This window comes from Gracilinanus agilis, chromosome 3 (assembly GCF_016433145.1).
Source record: "Gracilinanus agilis isolate LMUSP501 chromosome 3, AgileGrace, whole genome shotgun sequence".
NCBI classification, from domain to species: domain Eukaryota; kingdom Metazoa; phylum Chordata; class Mammalia; order Didelphimorphia; family Didelphidae; genus Gracilinanus; species Gracilinanus agilis.
This window is the reverse complement of record NC_058132.1, coordinates 185,074,772-185,095,504: the sequence shown is the minus strand read 5'-3', so window position 1 is coordinate 185,095,504 and position 20,733 is coordinate 185,074,772. Positions and strand designations below refer to the sequence as shown.

The window sequence follows — 20,733 nt, the reverse complement described above, 5'->3', positions numbered from 1 at the left end:
TACACACATATACATATGTATATATATATATAGATACATAGATAGATAGATAGATAGATTAGAGAGAGAGAGAGAGAGAGAGAGAGAGAGATATTTTATTGATCTTAGATGGAGTATCTGTCTTTTTAATAACTCTTCGATGTTGAGATGAGTATGTCCAAGAAACAAATTGAAATATAAAGAACTGGCCCCATCATATTCTGTAAAGAACAAGAGTTTGAAAATGATGGATTAAATTCTGACTTTGTTGCTACCAACTTGCACAACTTCAAAAAAGTCATTTCATATTCTGGGGGCATACGTTTCCTTATCTGTTTGAAGAAAATGTTGATGATATCCAAGGTCCTTAATTTGTGTAATACACCATAGATCTATGGTACTGGGATTCAGAAGCTCAATATGATTTTTAATGTACACTCATTCCATGTTGAAGTAATCAAGATAGTGTTTAATTTGATTTAATGGATGCGATCATGAGCCAAACTTGAAAGTCTGTGAACATGTGCTGTTTTTGTGTCCCTTATTGTTTCTCACATATTTCTATTTATTTTTTGATTAAGAGAAAAAACTTTAGTCATGTATTACAGAGTTCTGGCAGCCAGACTCTCCTATTATGGGAAAGATCCAATGAAATACTGAGGCAATTTTTTCAGTCTTTTAATACCCTCCTCCCTTCCTTTTCCCAGATGAGTGTACACAGGAAGGTTAAAGTATACTTTCATTTTCAGTCTTGCATTACCACGAGTTAGAAGGACCATGGCTGGTGAGTGGGGGTACTTTTGTTAATAGGGGGAAAATATTCAGGCCTGGTTTGAGGGATCTCTTGCCTATTAATAAACCTGGGAGTTCAGAGCAGGACATACTAGGGAATTGCTTTCTGATGATGGTGCTGCTTTTTGAAACTGGAACTTTTCTTATGCTAACTTTATGTGGTGGGGGTGAGAGAGGGGGATGAGAACAAAGGCCTAGGGGTTAGATCCCATCTCCAAAATTTCAGAAAGAGAGGTAAAGGAGAAACTGACTTTATACTGAGTCCCTATACTATTTTCCTCTCATTGCCTTCTGAACCGTATTTTTTTTTAATTTTTTTCTTTCCTATTCTGTTACTTTCCAGAAGCATGACTGATTAAATTGCTGATGGTCTGGAGTCCACAGTTTTATAGAATTATATTACTGAAAGGGATGGAAGAGACTGTTGTGTCACAAAGTGCCCTTTTATAGAAGAGAAAACTGTGATTTAGTAATGGCTTGTCCACTGTCACATAGATTGTGAAAGGCAGAGTCAGAAACAAACGGAGGTCTCCTGACTGCTTGTCTGATGTCCTTTCCACTGTGATTATAAAACCCCAGGATCTGGTTTCAATCTCAAACTTTTGAAATTGAATAAGGGGAGAATTCTCTCAGCCTTGTACGATGACCCTGGTCTAAAAACTGCCTTACTTTCATTAACTAATGTTTCTACCCCCACCACTATCCTTCACTAAAAAGAAAGAAAAAAACACTACAATCAAATTATGAACTCTAAGAGATTTGCTTGTGTTAGAAAGTGTTACATGTAAAGAGAGAAAAAGCATCATCAGCACATTTCCTTCTGAAGAATTTTTAAATCTCTGCTCTGAACAAAGTCCACACAAACTATTTTTTTTTGAATACAGCTTCTTGGTCACAGATTTAGAGATGAAAGGTTATTTGGAGGTTATCTTGCTCACCACCTTCATTTTACAAAGAAATCTGATGTCCACTGAGATTAATTGACAATGAAATATATGGGGCAAGATTTTAACCCAGGATTTTCTGGATTCCCAATTCATCATTCTATCCACTACAAGAAATAGTACTACTTCATAGCAGCTCAAAAAATTCATATTGTTTTTTAAAGGAATACTATCTTGACTATCATAATAATTAAACCAAATGTCATAGTTTTTATTAATAGCTATGCCCTGGCAATCCAGCATGATATAAATGGAAAAATGTGGTTGTCTCTTATATACTTTGGGTTTCAATTTCATAATCTTAGAACTTTGGCTCTATGTAGGATTCTTCATTACATCTGTCTCAGCCTTCTGTTTACAGATGATGAGACTGAGGTTGAAAGTTAAAAGAACTATTTACTAACATTTTTAGAAAGTAGCAAAGCAAGGACCAGATATAGGTCTAATATTTGTTTGGTATACCAACTTTCTTATCTGTGAAGTTATTAAATTGCATTGGGTTATTTCCAAAGATTTTTCTTGTTCTGAAATGAAATGATTTTCTGACAATATTTCAAAACTGTGGCTAATGCTTCTGATATGCTTCCAACAGAACAAAAAAAGGATCTATGGGATGTGTTAAAGACTTCAGCCAAGAAAATAGTTAAAGGTGTTTGTGATGATTTAATTGAGCAAGAGGTTTTCAATAAAAATGAAATAAAGAATATGGGCAAACAATTATCATCAGTCAAGGACAAGAGTGAAGACTTGCTTAAGGTTGTCACTCATAAAAGTAGCCAAATTGGTGAAATTATTGCGAAAAGAGTATTGACATCTGCAAGACAACTGCAATCTGGTAAGGCTCAACCGTATCAACTAAAAGACCCACATCTTGTCCACAACCCTTAAAAAATCTTTTTTCTACTTAGAACTCAATATCTGGCTTCATCATTGATTCCAATAGATACAGAAAAATGGATCAATTCCATCTTCAGGACCATTCAATTTGAACAATCTAATGGTCTGCTTTCTTCATTATTTTCATCTTAATGCTTCTTCTCAACATTCTGCTATTATTCTCTTCAACCCTCATTCACATTATTGGGATCCAACCTGGTATCTGCCTTAAGCTTGAAAGATTCTTGCTTTCGGGATTAGGGGTGTGGGTAATTTGGCCCTTTGAGAGCAATCTATGGTCTTATCCAATTTTCTTTACCAGGTGACCTTTGGATGTTAAAATTCAGACCTCTCTGATCTTTCCTCACATTAATTGCTTTTCTATGGGGTAAAGGTTCAAGGAATGTTAATAATGATTCTTATTCCCTGACTTTCTTCACCTCACACTGTTTGAGTTCCAGGAGCATAGGGTAGCACAAGAGCCCTCAGGCACTGAATCAGAATCCATATCACTTACTTGGTGCATACATTTTGAGAACTCATTTGGCTATTGTAGGTAATTTGAAGAATGTCAAATCCTGTTCTCCAGGAACTCAGAATTTACAATGAAAGATGGCTCTAGTGAAACTCAAAATATATGAAAGAAACAATATGCTATATTGAGTAAATTGTTAGACTTATAATAAGGAGGATGTGTGTTCAAATGCTGCAACTAACACTAGCTATGTGATGATAGACAAATTATATAAGCTTCAAAAAATCTCTTAAAATATCTACTAAATGACATATGAGTAATCAACATGTATCAAAAGCTCCCAAATTAACAATATCATATTCATACTCCTCTCTTTCATTTTGTGCTTAAGGAACTCAAAGAGCAGATGAAAATTTGGAGCCAACAGAAAATGAAGGGATGTCCCAGGCAGTGACTTCCCTCTTATCAGGTAACTATGTCTCTATACTTAGAAATGACTTTGGAGTCTATTTCTACTACTCTCTTCCTTGAACTATGAATGAACTTAGAGGGGTGGGGTACTAAGCCAGGATATCCTTAGATAAGTGGTATGATGCAAATGAGAAATTTAGGGATAGAAAACAGAAGACCTGGGTTTAAATTAAAGAGTTTCTTCTTACACATGTTGAGTATTCATATTCAGATCTTAAACTGACTGCATCTCAGGTTCCTCACTTCCAAAATGGCTCTAATAATTTTGATCCTGAATTTCTTCCAAGATCATTGGGAATATTAAATGAAATATTGAATGTGGAACTGTTCTCATATTTACATGTTGTTATTGTTCAGTCATGTTTAACTCTTTGTGACCCTATTTGATGTTTTCTTGGCAAAAATATTGGATAGATTTGTCATTTCCTTTTCCATCTAATTTTACAGATGCAGAAGCTGAGATAAAAAGGGTAAAGCTACTTGTTTAGGATTATATACCTAGAGTGTCTGAGTCCAAATTTGAAATCAGGAAGACAAATCTTCCTGACCCCATGCCCATTACTCTATTACTATGCCACCTAGATGCCACCTACATAAAATTATATCTATATAATACAGTATAAATAGAATGAATTTTCTATTACTGTAATGCCCAAATACAGTACTAGATCCATTTTTTTAATGGTACAACTCTCGTTCCAGACATTCTTTAAATAAACATATTCCCAATTTAGTCTGGAGGAAGTATAATTCATATGACACTGAGCCTATGATACGGCTTTGATAAATTCTTACTTCAATATACAAACTTATTGTGCCTGTTTTGACCTGATTTCTTTAAATTTGTGCTGCCCATATTTTATATACTATTAAAGAAATAGTCACCTTCTGTACAACTTAAAGCTAGAAATGCATACAAGTTAATTTTAGAATGAAAGGTACTATCACCTGGGGAACCAAGAAGTACTTAATGTGATAATGTGGTACTTGAATTGAGTAAACCAAGTAAAAGACTTGAAGGAAACCATGGAGTCTAACATATGTAGGTGAGAGTCTATTACCGGCATTAGGGACTATCAGTGCAAATGTTCAGCATGTGTTACTGAGACAGAGAATGAATAGAAAAGTAAGGTTCAAGATAGGAAGGAGAAAAATATGAAAAAATGTAAATGTTAAAATACTTTATATTTGATCTGAGAGGAAACAGGAAGACACTGGTGTTTCTTAAACAGAGAGCAAACATGATCAAACCTTTGCTTTAAGAAAATCACATTGGTGATTGAATTAAAGATTTGAACAGAGAAAATAGAGTTTGAGGCAGGATGATGAAATTGAAGGCCATTATAATTGACCATAAAGAATGTGATGAGGGCCTAAAGTTGAGTTATTATTATTTAAATTTAAATGGAAAAGAGAGGGCTTTTTTTTGAAGATGTGTTATGAAGATAAAAACCTTTGACAGTTAATGGTATGGATGTGTTAAGTGAGCCTGTGGAATTATGAATAGCACCAAATTTGCATTCCTAGAAGTCTGCAAAGATATTAGTGTCCTCATCATTACCAGAGAAGTTCAGAAGAGCTATGGGTTTTGAAGGAAAGATGGTGATTTTTATCTTCTTGTGATTGATATGTTTATGAAATATCCAGTTCAAAATATCCAACACAAAAATCACGTAGGATTTAAATCAATGTCCAATACTCCAAGTATTATATTTTATAAAGTTTATTAATAATCACTTGAAGTAAAGGAATAAAAACCTAATTATCTAACAAAAATAAGACCACATGAGCAAAATTCTCCTGACTGTCACCTCACACCCCCTCCACCAAACAAGATCACTGAAAGAGCATGAAAGGCCGGGTTACACAAAATTTATATCCTCCCTACATCAGCACACAATGTGAGAAGGAAAGTGGGGTACCGGGAATTGTAGTTTTAGGGTTCAAGTTGTAATTACACTAGTGTCTTTTAGACTGTATCTCCTTGAGAGCAAGAACCATAATTTGCCCTTTCTTTTATCCTGAGCACTTAGCATATTGCCTGGAACAAAGTAAGTGCTTAATAAATGTTTATTGACTGACTGATTGATTACTAACATGGAAATGGAAATCAGGAAAGAGACTTAATTGGGCTGTATTTAGAGATTTTCGAGAGAGGTCTACATAGAAATAGTAATTGAACCCGTGGGAGTTGATGTAAGGGAGAGACAGAGACAGTGAGAAAACAGAAATGTATGAATATTTGTGGGCAGCAGGAACAGAACTAATATTTATAGAGAGATTAACGATTAGCAAGACTAGGAAGATAAGATGAAAGGCAAACTGCTAGAACATTTAGGAGAGTATAGGATCAATGGTGCATGTGGAGTGATTGGTCTCAGTGAGGAGGATGAAAGAAAGCAAAATCAATTGTTAAACACATCATATATGCCAAGAGTTCATCCTTCTTCAAAAACTATAATAATGGAAATGATGGAGGATACTCAAAAACAACAATATATGAGAAGGGTAAAAGAGGAAGTTTTCAGTAAAGAGCATATTTTTAAAACAAAGTTGAGAAATGAGATACTATTGCAAGTTTAAAGAAGGAAGTTTTGGACACAGTGATGGGCAAACTATGGCCGGTGGGCCATAAGTGGCCCTTCTTCATAATTTTTTAGTCATTAATAGGGTTTAGTATCACAAAAATACAAGAATTTTGTAAAACGTATAAATGTTATTTTTAAATAAATTATATTGGCCTGCCTAAAGGTTTTTTTTTTGCCCTTTCCTTTGGCCCCCTCTTTAAAAAGTTTGCCCATCACTGGGTTAGAGAATTAAACAGAGAGGAACAAAAAGATTGTTTACATTCAAGAGCCTGTTAAAATTAGATCATATAAGTTTTCATTTTGCCCTCGAGCCTATGGAATTCCTAATCTTTTCATGAACTTTTTCTTGTCCTCCAGATACCTTTCTGGTCTTTATCATTCTTCAGCTCCTTCAGTTCATTCTTCATACCATTGCTCCTTCCTTATTCTTAGAGTAAAAAAGTTTCACAGTATACTCAGTGTATGGGAGTTGGACAAGTTTTTTAGGGTATAAAGTGAAGCAGGAGAGGCTAGAGAAGCCACACTGTAAAGATGCTGCAAATCACAGAGAGACTTGGGGTCCAAAGGAAGGAATTTTAATTTTAATCTGTGTAACAGGAGTCTCAGAGGCACACACAACACCCTAAATGTTGCATTTGTAAATAAAAAGGCGCTACTGAGCAAGGGGGTGTTGGAACAAGGGAGTGACATGATCAAGGCACTGTTTCAGCAACACTAAGTAACACTGAGAAGAAACTGGGATGGGGAAAGAGGAGAGGTAGAAAGGAAAGTGAGGAAGTTGTCATAATTGAAGGATCCAATATTAAAGACTTATAGTACTAGAGCACTGATGGTGGGAACTTAAAGGAGAAAGGGAATGTGAAAAAATTTCTAAGGGCAAAACAAAAGAACTTGGTAACTAACAGGATACAGATTGTAACACACATTTGAATCATAGGACTCTCAGAAGGTTGAGTACAGGATGACTAGGAAAATGGTGGTAGAATTATCAGATACAAGATACTCAAGAAAGTGAAGAGATTGGTAAAAAGAAATTATGAGTCTGAAGTTGTCAGTGTTTTAAGTGTTTAAAAGATAACTCCCAATGGAATTCAGAAGAAAGCCTTTTTTTTAAAAAATAGTTTCCTCTCCCTCCCTTTTTCTTTTATTCATGCGAATATGTCATTCTCAAAGGCATTTCCTGAGAAGGAGAGTAGATTCTAACAGAAGTATAAAGTTAAAGGATGTCCTTGCTCATTAGGAATGTTTTTTTTTTTCTTTCTCTTGTAGCACCTCCAGCTATCCAGGCTGCTGAATACCTTAACAAGGTCAAACTAAGTCCTACGGAATTCTACTATGAACTGAGTGAAGCAAAGAGGGAAGAGGTATATTTTGGGATGAATTCCCCATAAAAGGAGAATCAGTGATCTTCAAATTATAAAGCCTAAAGAAATTAGTGTGTTTTTCTATTGTCTAAAAATGCCTTGAGGGGATCCAAATGCTCTGGAGAGCTCCCTAACTTATCTATATCTATGCCCAGGATTTAGAGTTCCTTCCATTTCCTAGTTCTGATATATACCCCTGATTTCCCTTTCTGTTTCCTAAGTAAAAATCATAAGTCTGACCCTTATTTTCACCCTGTGACCCTGCATTCCTTCAACTCATTTAAAAGATATACTTATTACATCTACTTTGTGACAGTCTTCTAGGTAAAAACATAGAAAATTAACATAAACTGTTTATCACTTTGGAGAAGCAATCAGGGAAAGACTCACCTAATTTTTCTAGAAGGTAAGATATGGTGATTGCTACAAGAAACATGTAATAATGAAAAAATGAGTTTAATAGAAGGAAAAGATTCAACTCAATTCCACAAAATCTGTTAAGTATCTATTTTATGTGATATATTGTATGAGATGCTAGAGATACAAAGACAAAATGCCCTCAAAGAAATTGCTTTCTACTCAGATATATAATACTGAAAGAGGAGGAGTACCAATAACTGAGAGAAAATGTAGGAAGGGGGCACTTGAACTGAGCCATGAATGAACATAAGAATATTGCGAAGGTGATGGGAAGTAGAGTATTAGAAAAAAAAAAAAAAAAAAAAAAAAACAACAACAACAACAGAGACTATACTAGCTGCCAAGAAGCTGACATTCTTCTAAAGGGATTTCATGAACCACTGGTAAAATCTCAGATTCATACAATAATGACAACAAAAGGAAGGGCCAAAAGAAGGAGTTTAGAAAAAAAATAAGAATCACTGATAAAAGTTAGTGGGATTGAGGCAACTGGATGGTTCAGTGGACTGAGAGTCAGGCCTAGAGATGGGAGGTCCTAGGTTAAAATCTGACCTCAGATACTTCCTAGCTGTATGACCCTGGCCAAGTTACTTAACCCACATTGTCTAGTTCTTACTGCTTTTTTGCCTTGGAACCAATTAACAGTATTGATTCTAAGATGGAAGGTAAGAACTTATAAAAATAGTTAATGGAATGATAAGACTAGATAGCAGAAGGAAGACTTCCCTGCTCAGTTCTTATGTAAATATATTTTTTGCCAAGGAAAATTATCTTTGGACTAGACAAAACAGAAAAAAATTGTCTATCAGAAAGTTAATAAGAAATACAAATATTGGAATAACATAAAACCACCTACTTGTCTTTTTACAAACTTATGTTGTCTTGCTCAGATGATCTACATCAAAGGACACTAAACTACCAAATGTGATAATTGAGTCATTATTAGTGAATTCTGAATGATTGTAGAGGACATTAATATAGTAGGAATAGAAAAAGAGAAAATATTTTATCATTTAAAAAATAAGACTAGATGGACAGTATAAACCATAGTCAAGTTGAACCTAGACTTTAATTCTTGACCAAGTTCTAGAATACATTTTTTAAAAGATAATGACCATGTGGAGAAAAGGAAATATGAATCACCAAAAAAAGCTTCATCAAGAATAGCTTCTATGAGTACAACCTGATTTCAATTTTTGATATGACTTCTAAACCAGGAGATCAAGGAAAAAATGTAGACTCAAACTGAAACAATCATTAATCATACAAAGTAGTTTTATAGAATATCTCATAATATTATGGAAAATATTGATAGATTTGGAATAAATGAAAATGTACTTAGTTGGATTAAGGATTAGTTGAATGGCTGGATCCAAAGAATATCTATAATATGTATCTGGATTCTGAACTTTTTCTTACCAATGATCACATGCAATAACGTATAGGTCTCTAGAATTCAAGAGAATACATTTCTTTCTCATTTTCCTAGTTATACTCCTGACAGATCTGAGTGTTTTTCTAATATTATAAACACAAAACCTAGGAGAGTTTAGTACAAACTAAGGGAGAGTGTTGTAAGTGGAACAGAAAAAGATGTTTTATATACATATGTATTTCTTACAGATATATTCGGTTATGGAAAAAGGATCCCGAACACGCCTAGCCCTCATCATATGTAACACTCAATTTGACCACCTCAATGAGCTAAATAAGGCTCAGTTTGACATTGAGAGAATGAAGGAGCTACTTCAGGACCTGGGATATAGTGTAGAAGTCAAAAAAGAACTTTCATCAGTGGTAAGAGTCACAAAGATGCAACAGTGGTACCCTAGCCTCTCCTTTCCCCCAAAGGCAAACACTGTGAGGAACTAATCTCATCTCCTTTGCATTTCCTTATCTTATACATAAGCTAGGTGATATAGGGGATAGAGTTCAGGTGGAGTCAGGAGGACCTGAATTTAAAACCTACCATAGATACAATGGAACATAAGGGACTCCTTTACTAGCAGCAATGCAAGAATCAAGAGCAAGGCTAAGGGACTTATGACAAAGAAAACTAGCCACATTCAGAGGAAGAACTGTGGGAGGAGAAACACAGAAGAAAAACAACTGCTTGAACACATAGGCTGATGGGGACATGATTGGGGATGAAGACACTAAACAGTAACTCTAGTCCAACTATCAATAATATGTAATTAGGTATTAATCAATGGTACATGTAAAACCCAGTGGAATTGTGCATTGGCTAAAAGGGTATTGGGGGCCTTGGGGAGAGGGAAAGAACACGAAACATATAACTATGGGAAAATACTCAAAATAAAAATAAAAATATAAAAAAATAAAACCCACCATAGACACTATAGAAACATATTCTTGGGAAAATTATTTAAACTGATTGCCCCAAATTCTTTCATAGTAAAATAGGAATAATAATACCACCTACTTCTCAGGATTGTTATGAGCATCAAAAGAGATAATGTTTGTAAAGTTCTTTGTACATTATGTGGCACATAGTAGGCGCTATATGAATGTTACCTGTTGCTGTTATTTCTTCAATGCAAATTCTCTTGTCAATTATATTTATCTACATCACTCAATCCCTCACTTGTAGCTCAAATGTGCTTAGTTTCCCTAGTCATTAATTTTTGAATGTCTCTCAGGACATGGAGTCAGTGTTGAAGCAGTTTGCTGCCCGCCCAGAACACCAGTCCTCAGACAGCACCTTCCTCGTATTCATGTCTTATGGCACCACTGCTGGTATTTGTGGAATAAAACATAAACAGCTAGAACCAGATGTCCTGGCCAATGATACTATCTTTAGAATTTTCAATAATAGTAACTGTTCCAGATTGAGACATAAACCAAAGATTATCGTTATCCAGGAATGCCAAGAAGGTAAGTATTTTGGTTATATATTGTACTAAATGTTGCCAGCCATTCACCTAGACCAGTGATGGGGAACCTTTTGGAACTTTTTAGGGATCCCGTTCCATGCCCTGTCCGCCTCCCCAGACTAAGTGTCAGTGCCCACCCCCCTTTGCATGCCATGCTCTGCCCCCAACTGCATGCTCCACCCCCTGACTGCATTCAGGGCATGGCCACCAATGATGCCAGTATGTACATTGGAGGAAGGCATCCTCACATTCCCTTCCTGAAGGTGACAGGATTCCCAGTGCAATTTCTACACAGTAAATAAGTCATATTCAAAGGAAAAGAGTCAGTGACCCAACCCTTATCAAAACACTAATACTGGTGGGCCTGGGGATATTTAAAGTATAAGGCTGCCATTAGAAATGGAGTAGATGCAAATTTCTTGGAAGTGCTAAGCATTTGGTAGGCCTTTGAGGCACTGAGACCACTAGGGGCTGGGGATTTTCTTCCCTTTGAGGGATCTACTGTAGCTACTGATAATTAAATTAGGGAATTATCTGCCCAGGTAGATGGGTATGGATAGTTCAAAACCTAGGAGAAGACTGCCACCAGTTTCTGAGTCCATGTATTCTGCTCTTCCAGTTTTGTAGTGGTGGTGGATAGGATGCCAGGATAGGGACTCTCCCATCTTAGTGTTAGTTGGTTCTATTCCTCTGTTTGGGCTGGGTGTGAGATTTCTCCATCCTCCAGGGAAGGATTAGGGAGGATCTGATTAGCATTTTCCCTTAGGTGTTGGTGAAAGAGGATCAGCCTTAGATTTTCTCAGGGAATTATTTTAATTAGGGTCAGTGCAGTTGGGCCTAGACCCAATCAATTCTTTGCTTACAAAAGCAGGTTTGTTACTTGTTCTATTCACCCAGTAAGGATCCACAAAAACTAAAAGGACTTTGTACCTTTTGCAGGGTGATAGGTGTCCAATCTAAGGGGAGTGGCTACCTCTCCAGCTCAGCTCCTGAAAGCCTGGGAGTGGGGTGGAGGTGTGGTAGAGGGGAGCAGCTAAGGCCTGGGGCTGAGCCCAGTTTATCTGCACTCAGCAACTGTGGAAAGCTGCTAGAATGTCCCACCCCCTGAATTTTGGGGCAAGGTCAACCTCCCAGTCACCAAGCCAGGGGCCTGAGCATGCCCAGAGAGAGGATTCTACATGCCATCTTTGGCACACATGCCACAGGTTTGCCATTATGGACCTAGACCTCAAGAGGCTGGCCTATTCTTTCCTAGGGAGAAAGAAGCAGCTCTTGACCCACAGTTTTATGCTAGTCACTAGCATAGGGAAGGGAAATTACAATAGACTCAGCCAAACTATATTTACCATTCCTTAGAATCATTACCAACTTCCCTCATATATTGAAAACTAATCTGTCCAATTGGAAATTGGCTATCTTTCCAAAGCTGATCTATCCTATTCTGAATTTACATTTTTATTCATTTCAAAACCACAGACAATTTCCTTCATAGCAGTAACAAGGGATTATCTTTGTACATGTGCATATGTATGTACATTATGTGTGAAGATGCTCCCCTAAATGGACTAATTTAGTAGTCATCTTAGCAGTAATGTGGCCAAGGCAAGTAACACCATTTTACCCATATGACCTAGGGATAATTTCAGAACAAGGTGCAATGGCAGCTTCTGCAGAAAGCTATAACCAATCTTCCAGCAATGACCCAAAGGGCTTTGAGAAGGATGCTGCTAGAAAAGAGCATGTGGAGAAGGATTTCATTTGTTTTCACTCTGTAACTCCAAGTAAGTGGCTTCTTTGAATGAAATTTATAACTCTTTGACTAGTTCACATACACTGACCTTGGCTATTTCCTCCCTTGTCAAGTCAGTAAATCTCTGTCCCTAGTGTAGTAGGGGAATTTAGATGATGGGGAGGATTGCTAATTAATGTCTTGGTATTTTAATGCCAGTTGTCTTGCTGCCTTATTGCGTTAAGGGTACTCCCCAAATCGATAAGACTGTGATGACAATACAGACAAGGCAGTTGAATCACAGAATCAAATAAAAAAGCCTAAGAAAAATTACAGACAAAATAACAATAGAATCAAAGAATTTCCAAGTCTGTAGAGACTTTAGAACACATTTAGTCAATACCATCCTAAAAAAGAGTTTCTTATATGATATGCATCAACCAGATTTTGTTTAATGACCTCTAATGGAAGTAAATAGTTAGCTTCAGATTTACCCATTTCCCCTCACCTTCAAATCTATGTGTGTGTCTCTCATTTTCAGTGTGTTTCTTATAAACAACACATTGTCAGGTTCTGGTTTTATATTCAATGTCATAGTTACTAGCTGCACATTTCTATCTATTCCATTCTGCCTCACTGATTGTTTCCTTCATCCTTTCTTTCCACCATATCCCTCCTCAGATGTCCAATTTCCTTTGACCAGTATCTCTCCAAGTCACACTATTTCCCCCAAAACTCCTTTATCCCCTCCTCTTGCCCTATTAGTTGCATATTGGCTTGCCTTTTCAAATGTCCCTCCTTTTCTCCTTCATCTTTATCTTTTAATTCTCATTCTATTAACCTTTCTGAAAATCCCTTCCTTATCCCCAAACTGTGTTCTCCAACTTCTTGATAAGAATTTGATTCCAAAAATTTCTCCCATTTTTAATTTTGAGTCCCTCCTGTATCACCTCACCTTCCCCACTTCATACCTCTTGATATGTACTCCTCTCTAGGTATCCATCCCTTCCCTCCCTTTTAAGCCACCTTGCTTCTCTTATTCCTTCAGCCCCAAAAGGATCCCCCCCCAGTCCCTTCCTTATCTCATCTCATTTTCCTCCCATATCTCTGTATATTAAGGAGATTTTTACTTTTCCAATTATGGATATTGTTCTCTCTTTATCCCAGACCAGATGAGAATAGGGTTCTAGTACTACTAGTCTTCCACTCCTATCCTCCCAATCTCTTTGGCATTTGCTTCACTCATTCCTCCTCAATATGAGATAGCTATTCCACCCTTTATCCTCCTGGTTTACTACTATTACAATTCAGCTCATTCCATTACATTCACCTTGATATCAAGTCTTACCTCAATATTACCCCCTTTAATATACCCATGCAATGATGCCTTTCCTAGGAGCCATAAATAAAATTTCCTATACAGGAACTGAACAATTTGATCTATTAGGTTGCTTATGACTAGTCCTTCGTTATTACCTTTGTATCTTTCTTACAATTCAAAGTTTCTGCTGAGTTCTGTGTTTTTCCCTAAAAATTCTTTAGTTCATTAAATATCCATTTTTTACCTTTTATTGGTATGTTCAACTTTGCTAGATTTGTTATTTTTGGTTTACTGCCAGAATTTTTGTTCTATAAAGTACTTTGTTTCAAGCCCTCCAATCTCTTAAGGATGGTACTACTAAGTTTTGTGTTATTCTGACTGTGGTGATTAGTAGATTCTTTTGATTTCCATTTTATCCTCTGATTCTAGAATCTCCAGGATGTTTTTCTTCATGATTTCTTGGAGTATAAGTATCTAGTATGTCTAAACTTTTTTTTTCTATTGTAACTGTCCAAGAGCCCAACTATTCTTATATTATCTATTCTTGGTCTATTTTCCAGCTCAGTTCATTTTTATGATAAGATATTTAATATTCTCTTCTTTATTATTTCATTTTTTAAAAATTTGCTTTATCAATTCTTTATGTTTTAGGGAATCATTAGTCTCTAATTGCCCAATTCTAATTTTTAATAAATTAATTTCTTCCCTGAATTTCTGGATCTTTTTCCATTTTAATAATCTTTATTAAATAATTTTCTAGCATTGCTCTTATTTTTTCTAATTTTTTCCTCAAATTCTCTTATATTGTTTTTGAAATCTTTATTAAGCTCTTCTAAAAGCTCTTTTTTTTAAACCCTTGTACTTCGGTGTATTGTCTCATAGGTGGAAGATTGGTAAGGGTGGGCAATGGGGGTCAAGTGACTTGCCCAGGGTCACACAGCTGAGAAGTGGCTGAGGCCGGTTTTGAACCTAGGACCTCCTGTCTCTAGGCCTGACTCTCACTCCACTGAGCTACCCAGCTGCCCCTTAAAAGCTCTTTTTGAGCTTGTGGCCATTTATTATATTTATTTGCTCTTTTTGAAGTAGGTTTTTTTTAACTTCATTGCCTTCTGAGTTTGGTCTGAGATCTTCTCTAGTCTAGTCATAAGCAACCTAATAGATCAAATTATTCAATTCCTGTATAGAAAATTTTATTTATGGCTCCTAGGAAAGGCATCATTGTATGGGTATATTAAACGGGGTATTATTGAGGTAAGACTTGATATCAAGGTGAATGTAATGAAATGAGCTGAATAGTAATAGTAGTAGACCAGGAGGATAAAGGGTGGAATAGCTATCTCATATTGAGGAGGAATGAGTGAAGCAAATGCCAAAGAGACTGGGAGGATGGGGTTGGAAGACTAGTAGTTATTAATAGTTTGGTTCTTTCTCCTTGGCTTGCTTATTTAAATTATTATTTTTCATTTTAATATTTATTATTTTCATTTTAGCAATCAGGCTAATAGACTTAATCATTGACTTTTTGCTGGCGTCACAGAGTTTCTAGTGTTTCTAGTTTCTAGTAAGATATCTTACCCTAGGTTCAGGAAATTTTTAGTTTGCTTTTTTCCTGAGTCCTATTTAGTTATTCTAATTTCTATAGTCCAGGGTATGATGTAGTTTGAGTTCTCCCACTCAAGCCCCAGTCCAAGGTTGATGTCAAGTGTTCAAACCAGAGCCCTCAGACAGCTTTGCCCCTGTAACTGCAAGCAGTCAGTTTTCCTCCTGGAAGTGACCACAGGTGGCTGGATTTTAGTCTTTCAGAATCCACACATAGCAGTGCATGCTTCTCTTTCATTCCTCCTCTGATGTTGCTCCAGACTGAGATAAAGCAAGTATCTAGACAGTCCTCATTGTTTGGACCTCTATAGTCCCTTATTTGTTAATAGTGAAGCATTAGTTTCTGCCCTTAGGACTGGGTTCCTGACGTCTCTGTGGTGTCCACTCCTTCTTTGGGCCAATGGGGTTTCCAGAGTCATGGCCTAAGAGCAAATATAGCTATTCCTAGGGCCTTCCACCTGCCAATTCCCATGGTATAGTCATGGATGTAAGTTCTGGCACTCAGCAAACAAAGTGAGGTTGCTGTCCTTCTCCATGAGACTACCTTCTGGATTCTACTCTGTTTACTCTGTTCTTGCCACTAGATCTTATGGTGGTGGGACTGAAGCCAGAAGTTAGAAGCCATCCTCTCTAGTTGTCCCTGGCTGTTCAAATTTACTCCTGATTCCTATCTGTTTCTGCTGCTTTCAGCATTTATCCTGTGGGGTTATTTTTAGTTGTTTGTTGGAGGTATTAGGAAGTTGAGTAAGCTTCATGCTCTACTCTGATATTTTTAATAGGAATGTTTCTCACAAGCATTGGGGGTTAGTTATAATGAGTGGAGTAAAAGTTCTTATCTAGAAAATCAAATGGTAGGAGGAGAAGATAAAGCAAACTGATGAAGATTTTAGTCAAGTTCTTGCTTAAATATTATTTATAGTCTCTCTAAGATACCTGGCCACTAGGTGTCATTCTTTGCCATTAGCTTATTTGGACAATGTATACCAGACCATCAGAAGTATGGTATTTCCCCTGGGGATTATTTGCACAGTAGCTTGCACAGTGATGGTCTGATGATTTAATAACTCATGTTTAGTTGAATTAAGTGAAATTCAATTGAATTGCACTGATTCTTCTACCCTCTTAAGATAGACATAAAGTCATAAAGTTAGATCTCATAGTCTAAAAACAAAATTCAGGGCCTCAAATCTTACTTTTCCTTTATGTTCAGATGACATTTCCTTGGAAGATAATCAAGAAAGTTCCCTCTTCGTCACCCTACTCACTGATTGCTTCCAACAATATTCCTGGTGCTGTCATGTGGAAGATCTTTTCAAGAAGGTTAGTAGACCCCCCTATGGAACTGTTGAACTGTTGTAGGACAAGAACCTCCTGCTAGGCAAAATTATTTTAATACCTATACTTCTTGTCCAGGAGCTATAAAAACATTTTATTGTCTTTACTGAATCTCCCTCCTGATTTTCTGACACTTCCCTCTCCTATTTGTCTAGTGTCCAGATGCTATCTCTAATACACAGACTTCTTAATAAGATGATCCATGAAATTGATTTTCCTTCTAAAAGATGTCTACAAATATCTGTTCTTTCCTTCAGGTCCAGAAATCATTTGCAACATCACAAGTCCCTATCCAGATGCCCACCATTGAAAGGCAATCCATGACAAGATACTTTTACCTTTTCCCAGGAATTTGAAACTATGCAGTAATACCAGCCATTTTAAAACAAAGGTAAATGGTTCCAAGGGATTAGAAGCAAGACTTTCCTTCTCAAGATTGATAAAAGGAGTTCTGGTGAACACAGAGAAAAGTTGGTGGAGGATAAACTACTCTGCTAGTTGGGATATTACAATTTCTTGCATGTGGGATTTGATGACAGTCTGAGTAACCTCAAACTTGTTTTATTTTACATGGGTCATTACATGCATAGGTAAAGACAAGTTCAACATTAACCCAATTAGAGCAGACATATGATTTTGACCTTAAAAATTTAGTCTTGACTTTCTGATTTTGGATATACTACTAAAATAATGGAAAGAAGAAATTGTTTTGTCGTTTATTTCAAACTAGTTCTTAATGAGTTCATAGATCAGCAAGTTTAACTTCTCAATACTTAAAATCACAATTTAGATTTGTGAACTAAAGAACTAATGTGAAATAGTCCTCACATTCAGTTAGTGAGGATCATTTTACAGTCTTATCTAGGAGAAAGTAAGCACTACTAAAATGTTATTTTCATAAATTAAACTTTATTATTTTTGTTGACTATTTCAAATCTTCCTCTAAATCTGGTTTAAACATTTCATCATGTTTTTGTTTGTTGGTTTTTAAAGGCCTCTCAGCAAAGACTGGTCCAGAGCTATTATTTGTCCTGGTAATCCTTTTTTCTTTTTCCTTTTTCAGGGCTAAGAAGCCCTGAAACACTTGGTTCTTCCAGAAGGATATTTTTTTTGTGTGTAAAACTTTTTTCCCTCCATACTCTCTCCTTATGGTGCTTCTACCACAAATTTTCAACTGTATTTCCACATTTTTGCATATGGCCTTCTAAAATCCTATAATGGTCTAAGCAAATAGAATTCATTCTTCAAGTTGTATCTCAAATCACACAGCCTCCAAAAAGCTTTCTATGATATTTTAATGCTTTCATAAATTTAAAGTCACATATTAGTACATTACAGATAAGATTATAGTTTATTCAAGACTTGGCAAACTATAGCTCAAGAACCAAATTCATCCACTGTGCTAAGAAAGGGTTGTTGTTTTAAATAATTTAAATAAAGTTTTATTAAATTTTAAAATGATATATGCAACATCTTTACTTGATGGTATATACAAAAAGAGGTGGAACAAATTTGTCTCTCAAACTACAGTTTTAGTCCCCTGTCTAATTTTTTAAAATTTCAATTGTTCTATTTGAATATGCCATATGGTTTCTATTATTTTGTCAAATGATTTAGAAAACATACAGTGTCTTCTATTTCCTTTATCTTCATAGTTATGGTCACTAGGATACCCTCAATTATTAATTCTGAATACTGAATGAAATAAATCAATTTGGTTCTGAAGCAATTACTGAAATTTTTACAGTGTACAGGCTAGCCATGAAACATCATACAAATGATTAGTGACCTTTTACAGGCCAATTTTTATATAGATTTTCCCTTGACAATCTAATGTTTCTCTTTTTAAGAAAGAAAAAAATCAGTTATGGTACCAATGAATGGATTTCCCAGATTATGTAGCATTGCAAATTCATGCCATTTCTGCAAGGACATTATCTATATACATTTCTTTATCTCTCTTTTGGGGCCAAGATTTGTCTCTACAGTTGCACAGCATTTAACTTGTTCTTAATATCATTTTATTTACATTAATATAGTTATTGAATACATGGTTTTCCTGGTTCTTATTCTTATACAATTTTTATGTTTCTTTGAATTCAATATCAACATTATCCTAATTGTTGAAACTGAATTTCTACTTTGCCCAGACTTGAAATGCACTGCTCATCAGAAAAGAAGTTTTGAGCAATTCCATTTCTAACTTAAGCCATCAGTTTTTTTTTTTTATTCTTAGGTAGCCTAGAGGTCTCCTATTTACAGGAACTCACCGTATTGATGTTGCAAAATTGCAGATACCCAATTACTTTTGAACTTACATTTAGAACTCCTGAATTCAAAGGATCCACCAGCCTTTATATCAATAGCAGGTATTATTGTCATCCATCACTATACTAGTACATCATTTCTTAATACACAACTATGTATTCTATTAAATTATATGGCATATTCCCTAGTGGAGGTGTATACCTTAAATCCTCCAGTTTTAAGGTCCAGCTGTGTAGAATCAATTTATCATCATAGATACTCTTTCATGCCACAAAAGGCAGGGTCTTTTCCCAGGAATTCCAAATAAAAGAGAAAGCAGCTTATTTTTGGAAAAATGGTAACAAAGGACAACATAAAGTTAGATAGATGTGAGTCTCTTGCTTAGAGGGAAAGGCATAGAAACAAAAGACCAGTACACCCATCTCTTTCACTTCTATAGAGTATGATTTTGTTAATTTAGGATCTATCTCTATCTAGTGTAGATCATTACTTTGACATCTTAGTAGATGGGCTTCATTAGTGAAAAAAATCACCACTAGGTGGCCAACATTAAGCCATTACACATATGAGTTTAAAACCATCCTCCCAAACTTGGTCTCTTCAGACCGTATGATTTATTGTCTTAACCCTCAAAAACTCAGTTACCACCATTTCTCAATATGGCATTAGGGCTTAGTGGAGGGGAGATGTATTATCCATTATAATATTTTATTGGACTCTAAGATATACTCTATACAGGGGGATATAGGTTATTCAGGTGCCCCCACTTGCTGAGCCTTTTTCTATACTATTTATTCACCGTTGATGTCCACTTATCACCCTATTCTCACCTATGACTCTACAAAGTTGTTATGTACAGTGACCGCACCCTGGTAAACCAGGTTGAGTGTAATAAGCATGCCTCAGACTCTATAATAAGTTAGACAGGATGTCAACCCCAAGCATTTGAAGACTTGCCCCCGAGGAATGGTCCAATAAGAGCAATTTGTTCCAATAGCCATGAAGGCAGGTGATGCAAGCACTATGCAGCATTTAGAGCTTGCTTAGACATCAAAGACCCAAAGATCATTCTCTGCACCCTGAGCTATCACCAGTATCCCGACTGTTGTCTTGCCACTGGAAATTAAAGTGAGGCTGATAATTTTGTGCACTGTTGTCTAACTTAAATCCAATTCAAATCAAAATTTCACCCCATAATGTCACTGGTCATCTTCAAAAACAAAAGATTTTTGAAAATTAATAAAAATTATAGAATTCTTAATGATATTTCATTTTGTGTTGCTTTTTTATTTTTTATATTATTATATTATTAGAATGGAAATTTATGCTTATGTAGTTGTAATAATATTTTTATTACAAGTTGACAATTGAATATTGGCACTACAAATATATTCATGATACAAATTACCTAATTATAACTTCAAATGTTATGAATTCCAGTACATGCTACAACATCAGGGCATTTGAAATTAACAGAAATCAGAAACTTCACTGTACAAATTTCAACATAACTTTGGGAAATCAACAAATCAATTCCACTATTAATGGATAACTGTAAAATATAGAACTATTCCCAACAACGACACCGACATAGCATTGTCCCATAAAAAAATAAGAATAAAATTTTAATACATGAAAGAAAACAATCACTTTCAAAATATAGAGAGCTATCAAGAGA

General features: G+C 35.7%; 1 protein-coding gene across 3 annotated transcripts; it reads left to right on the top strand.

Moving 5' to 3' along the window:
• The first annotated feature begins 706 nt into the window (after positions 1-706).
• LOC123239005 (caspase-13-like) lies at positions 707-19,078 on the top strand. Of its 3 annotated transcripts, none has more exons than XM_044666274.1 (9): positions 707-763; positions 2,308-2,550; positions 3,458-3,535; positions 7,395-7,489; positions 9,533-9,706; positions 10,570-10,804; positions 12,438-12,584; positions 16,663-16,772; positions 17,045-17,426. In XM_044666274.1, the coding sequence occupies exons 1-9, from the start codon at positions 757-759 to the stop codon at positions 17,141-17,143; spliced, it is 1,188 nt and encodes a 395-aa protein (XP_044522209.1). In that variant the 5' UTR covers positions 707-756; the 3' UTR covers positions 17,144-17,426. The 3 variants fall into 3 exon arrangements, with proteins under 3 accessions (XP_044522209.1, XP_044522208.1, XP_044522206.1); XM_044666273.1 differs by lacking the exon at positions 707-763 and adding an exon at positions 19,024-19,078 and having other exon boundaries at positions 2,295-2,550; positions 17,045-17,178; XM_044666271.1 differs by lacking the exon at positions 707-763 and having other exon boundaries at positions 2,295-2,550.
• The last annotated feature ends 1,655 nt before the right edge of the window (positions 19,079-20,733 follow it).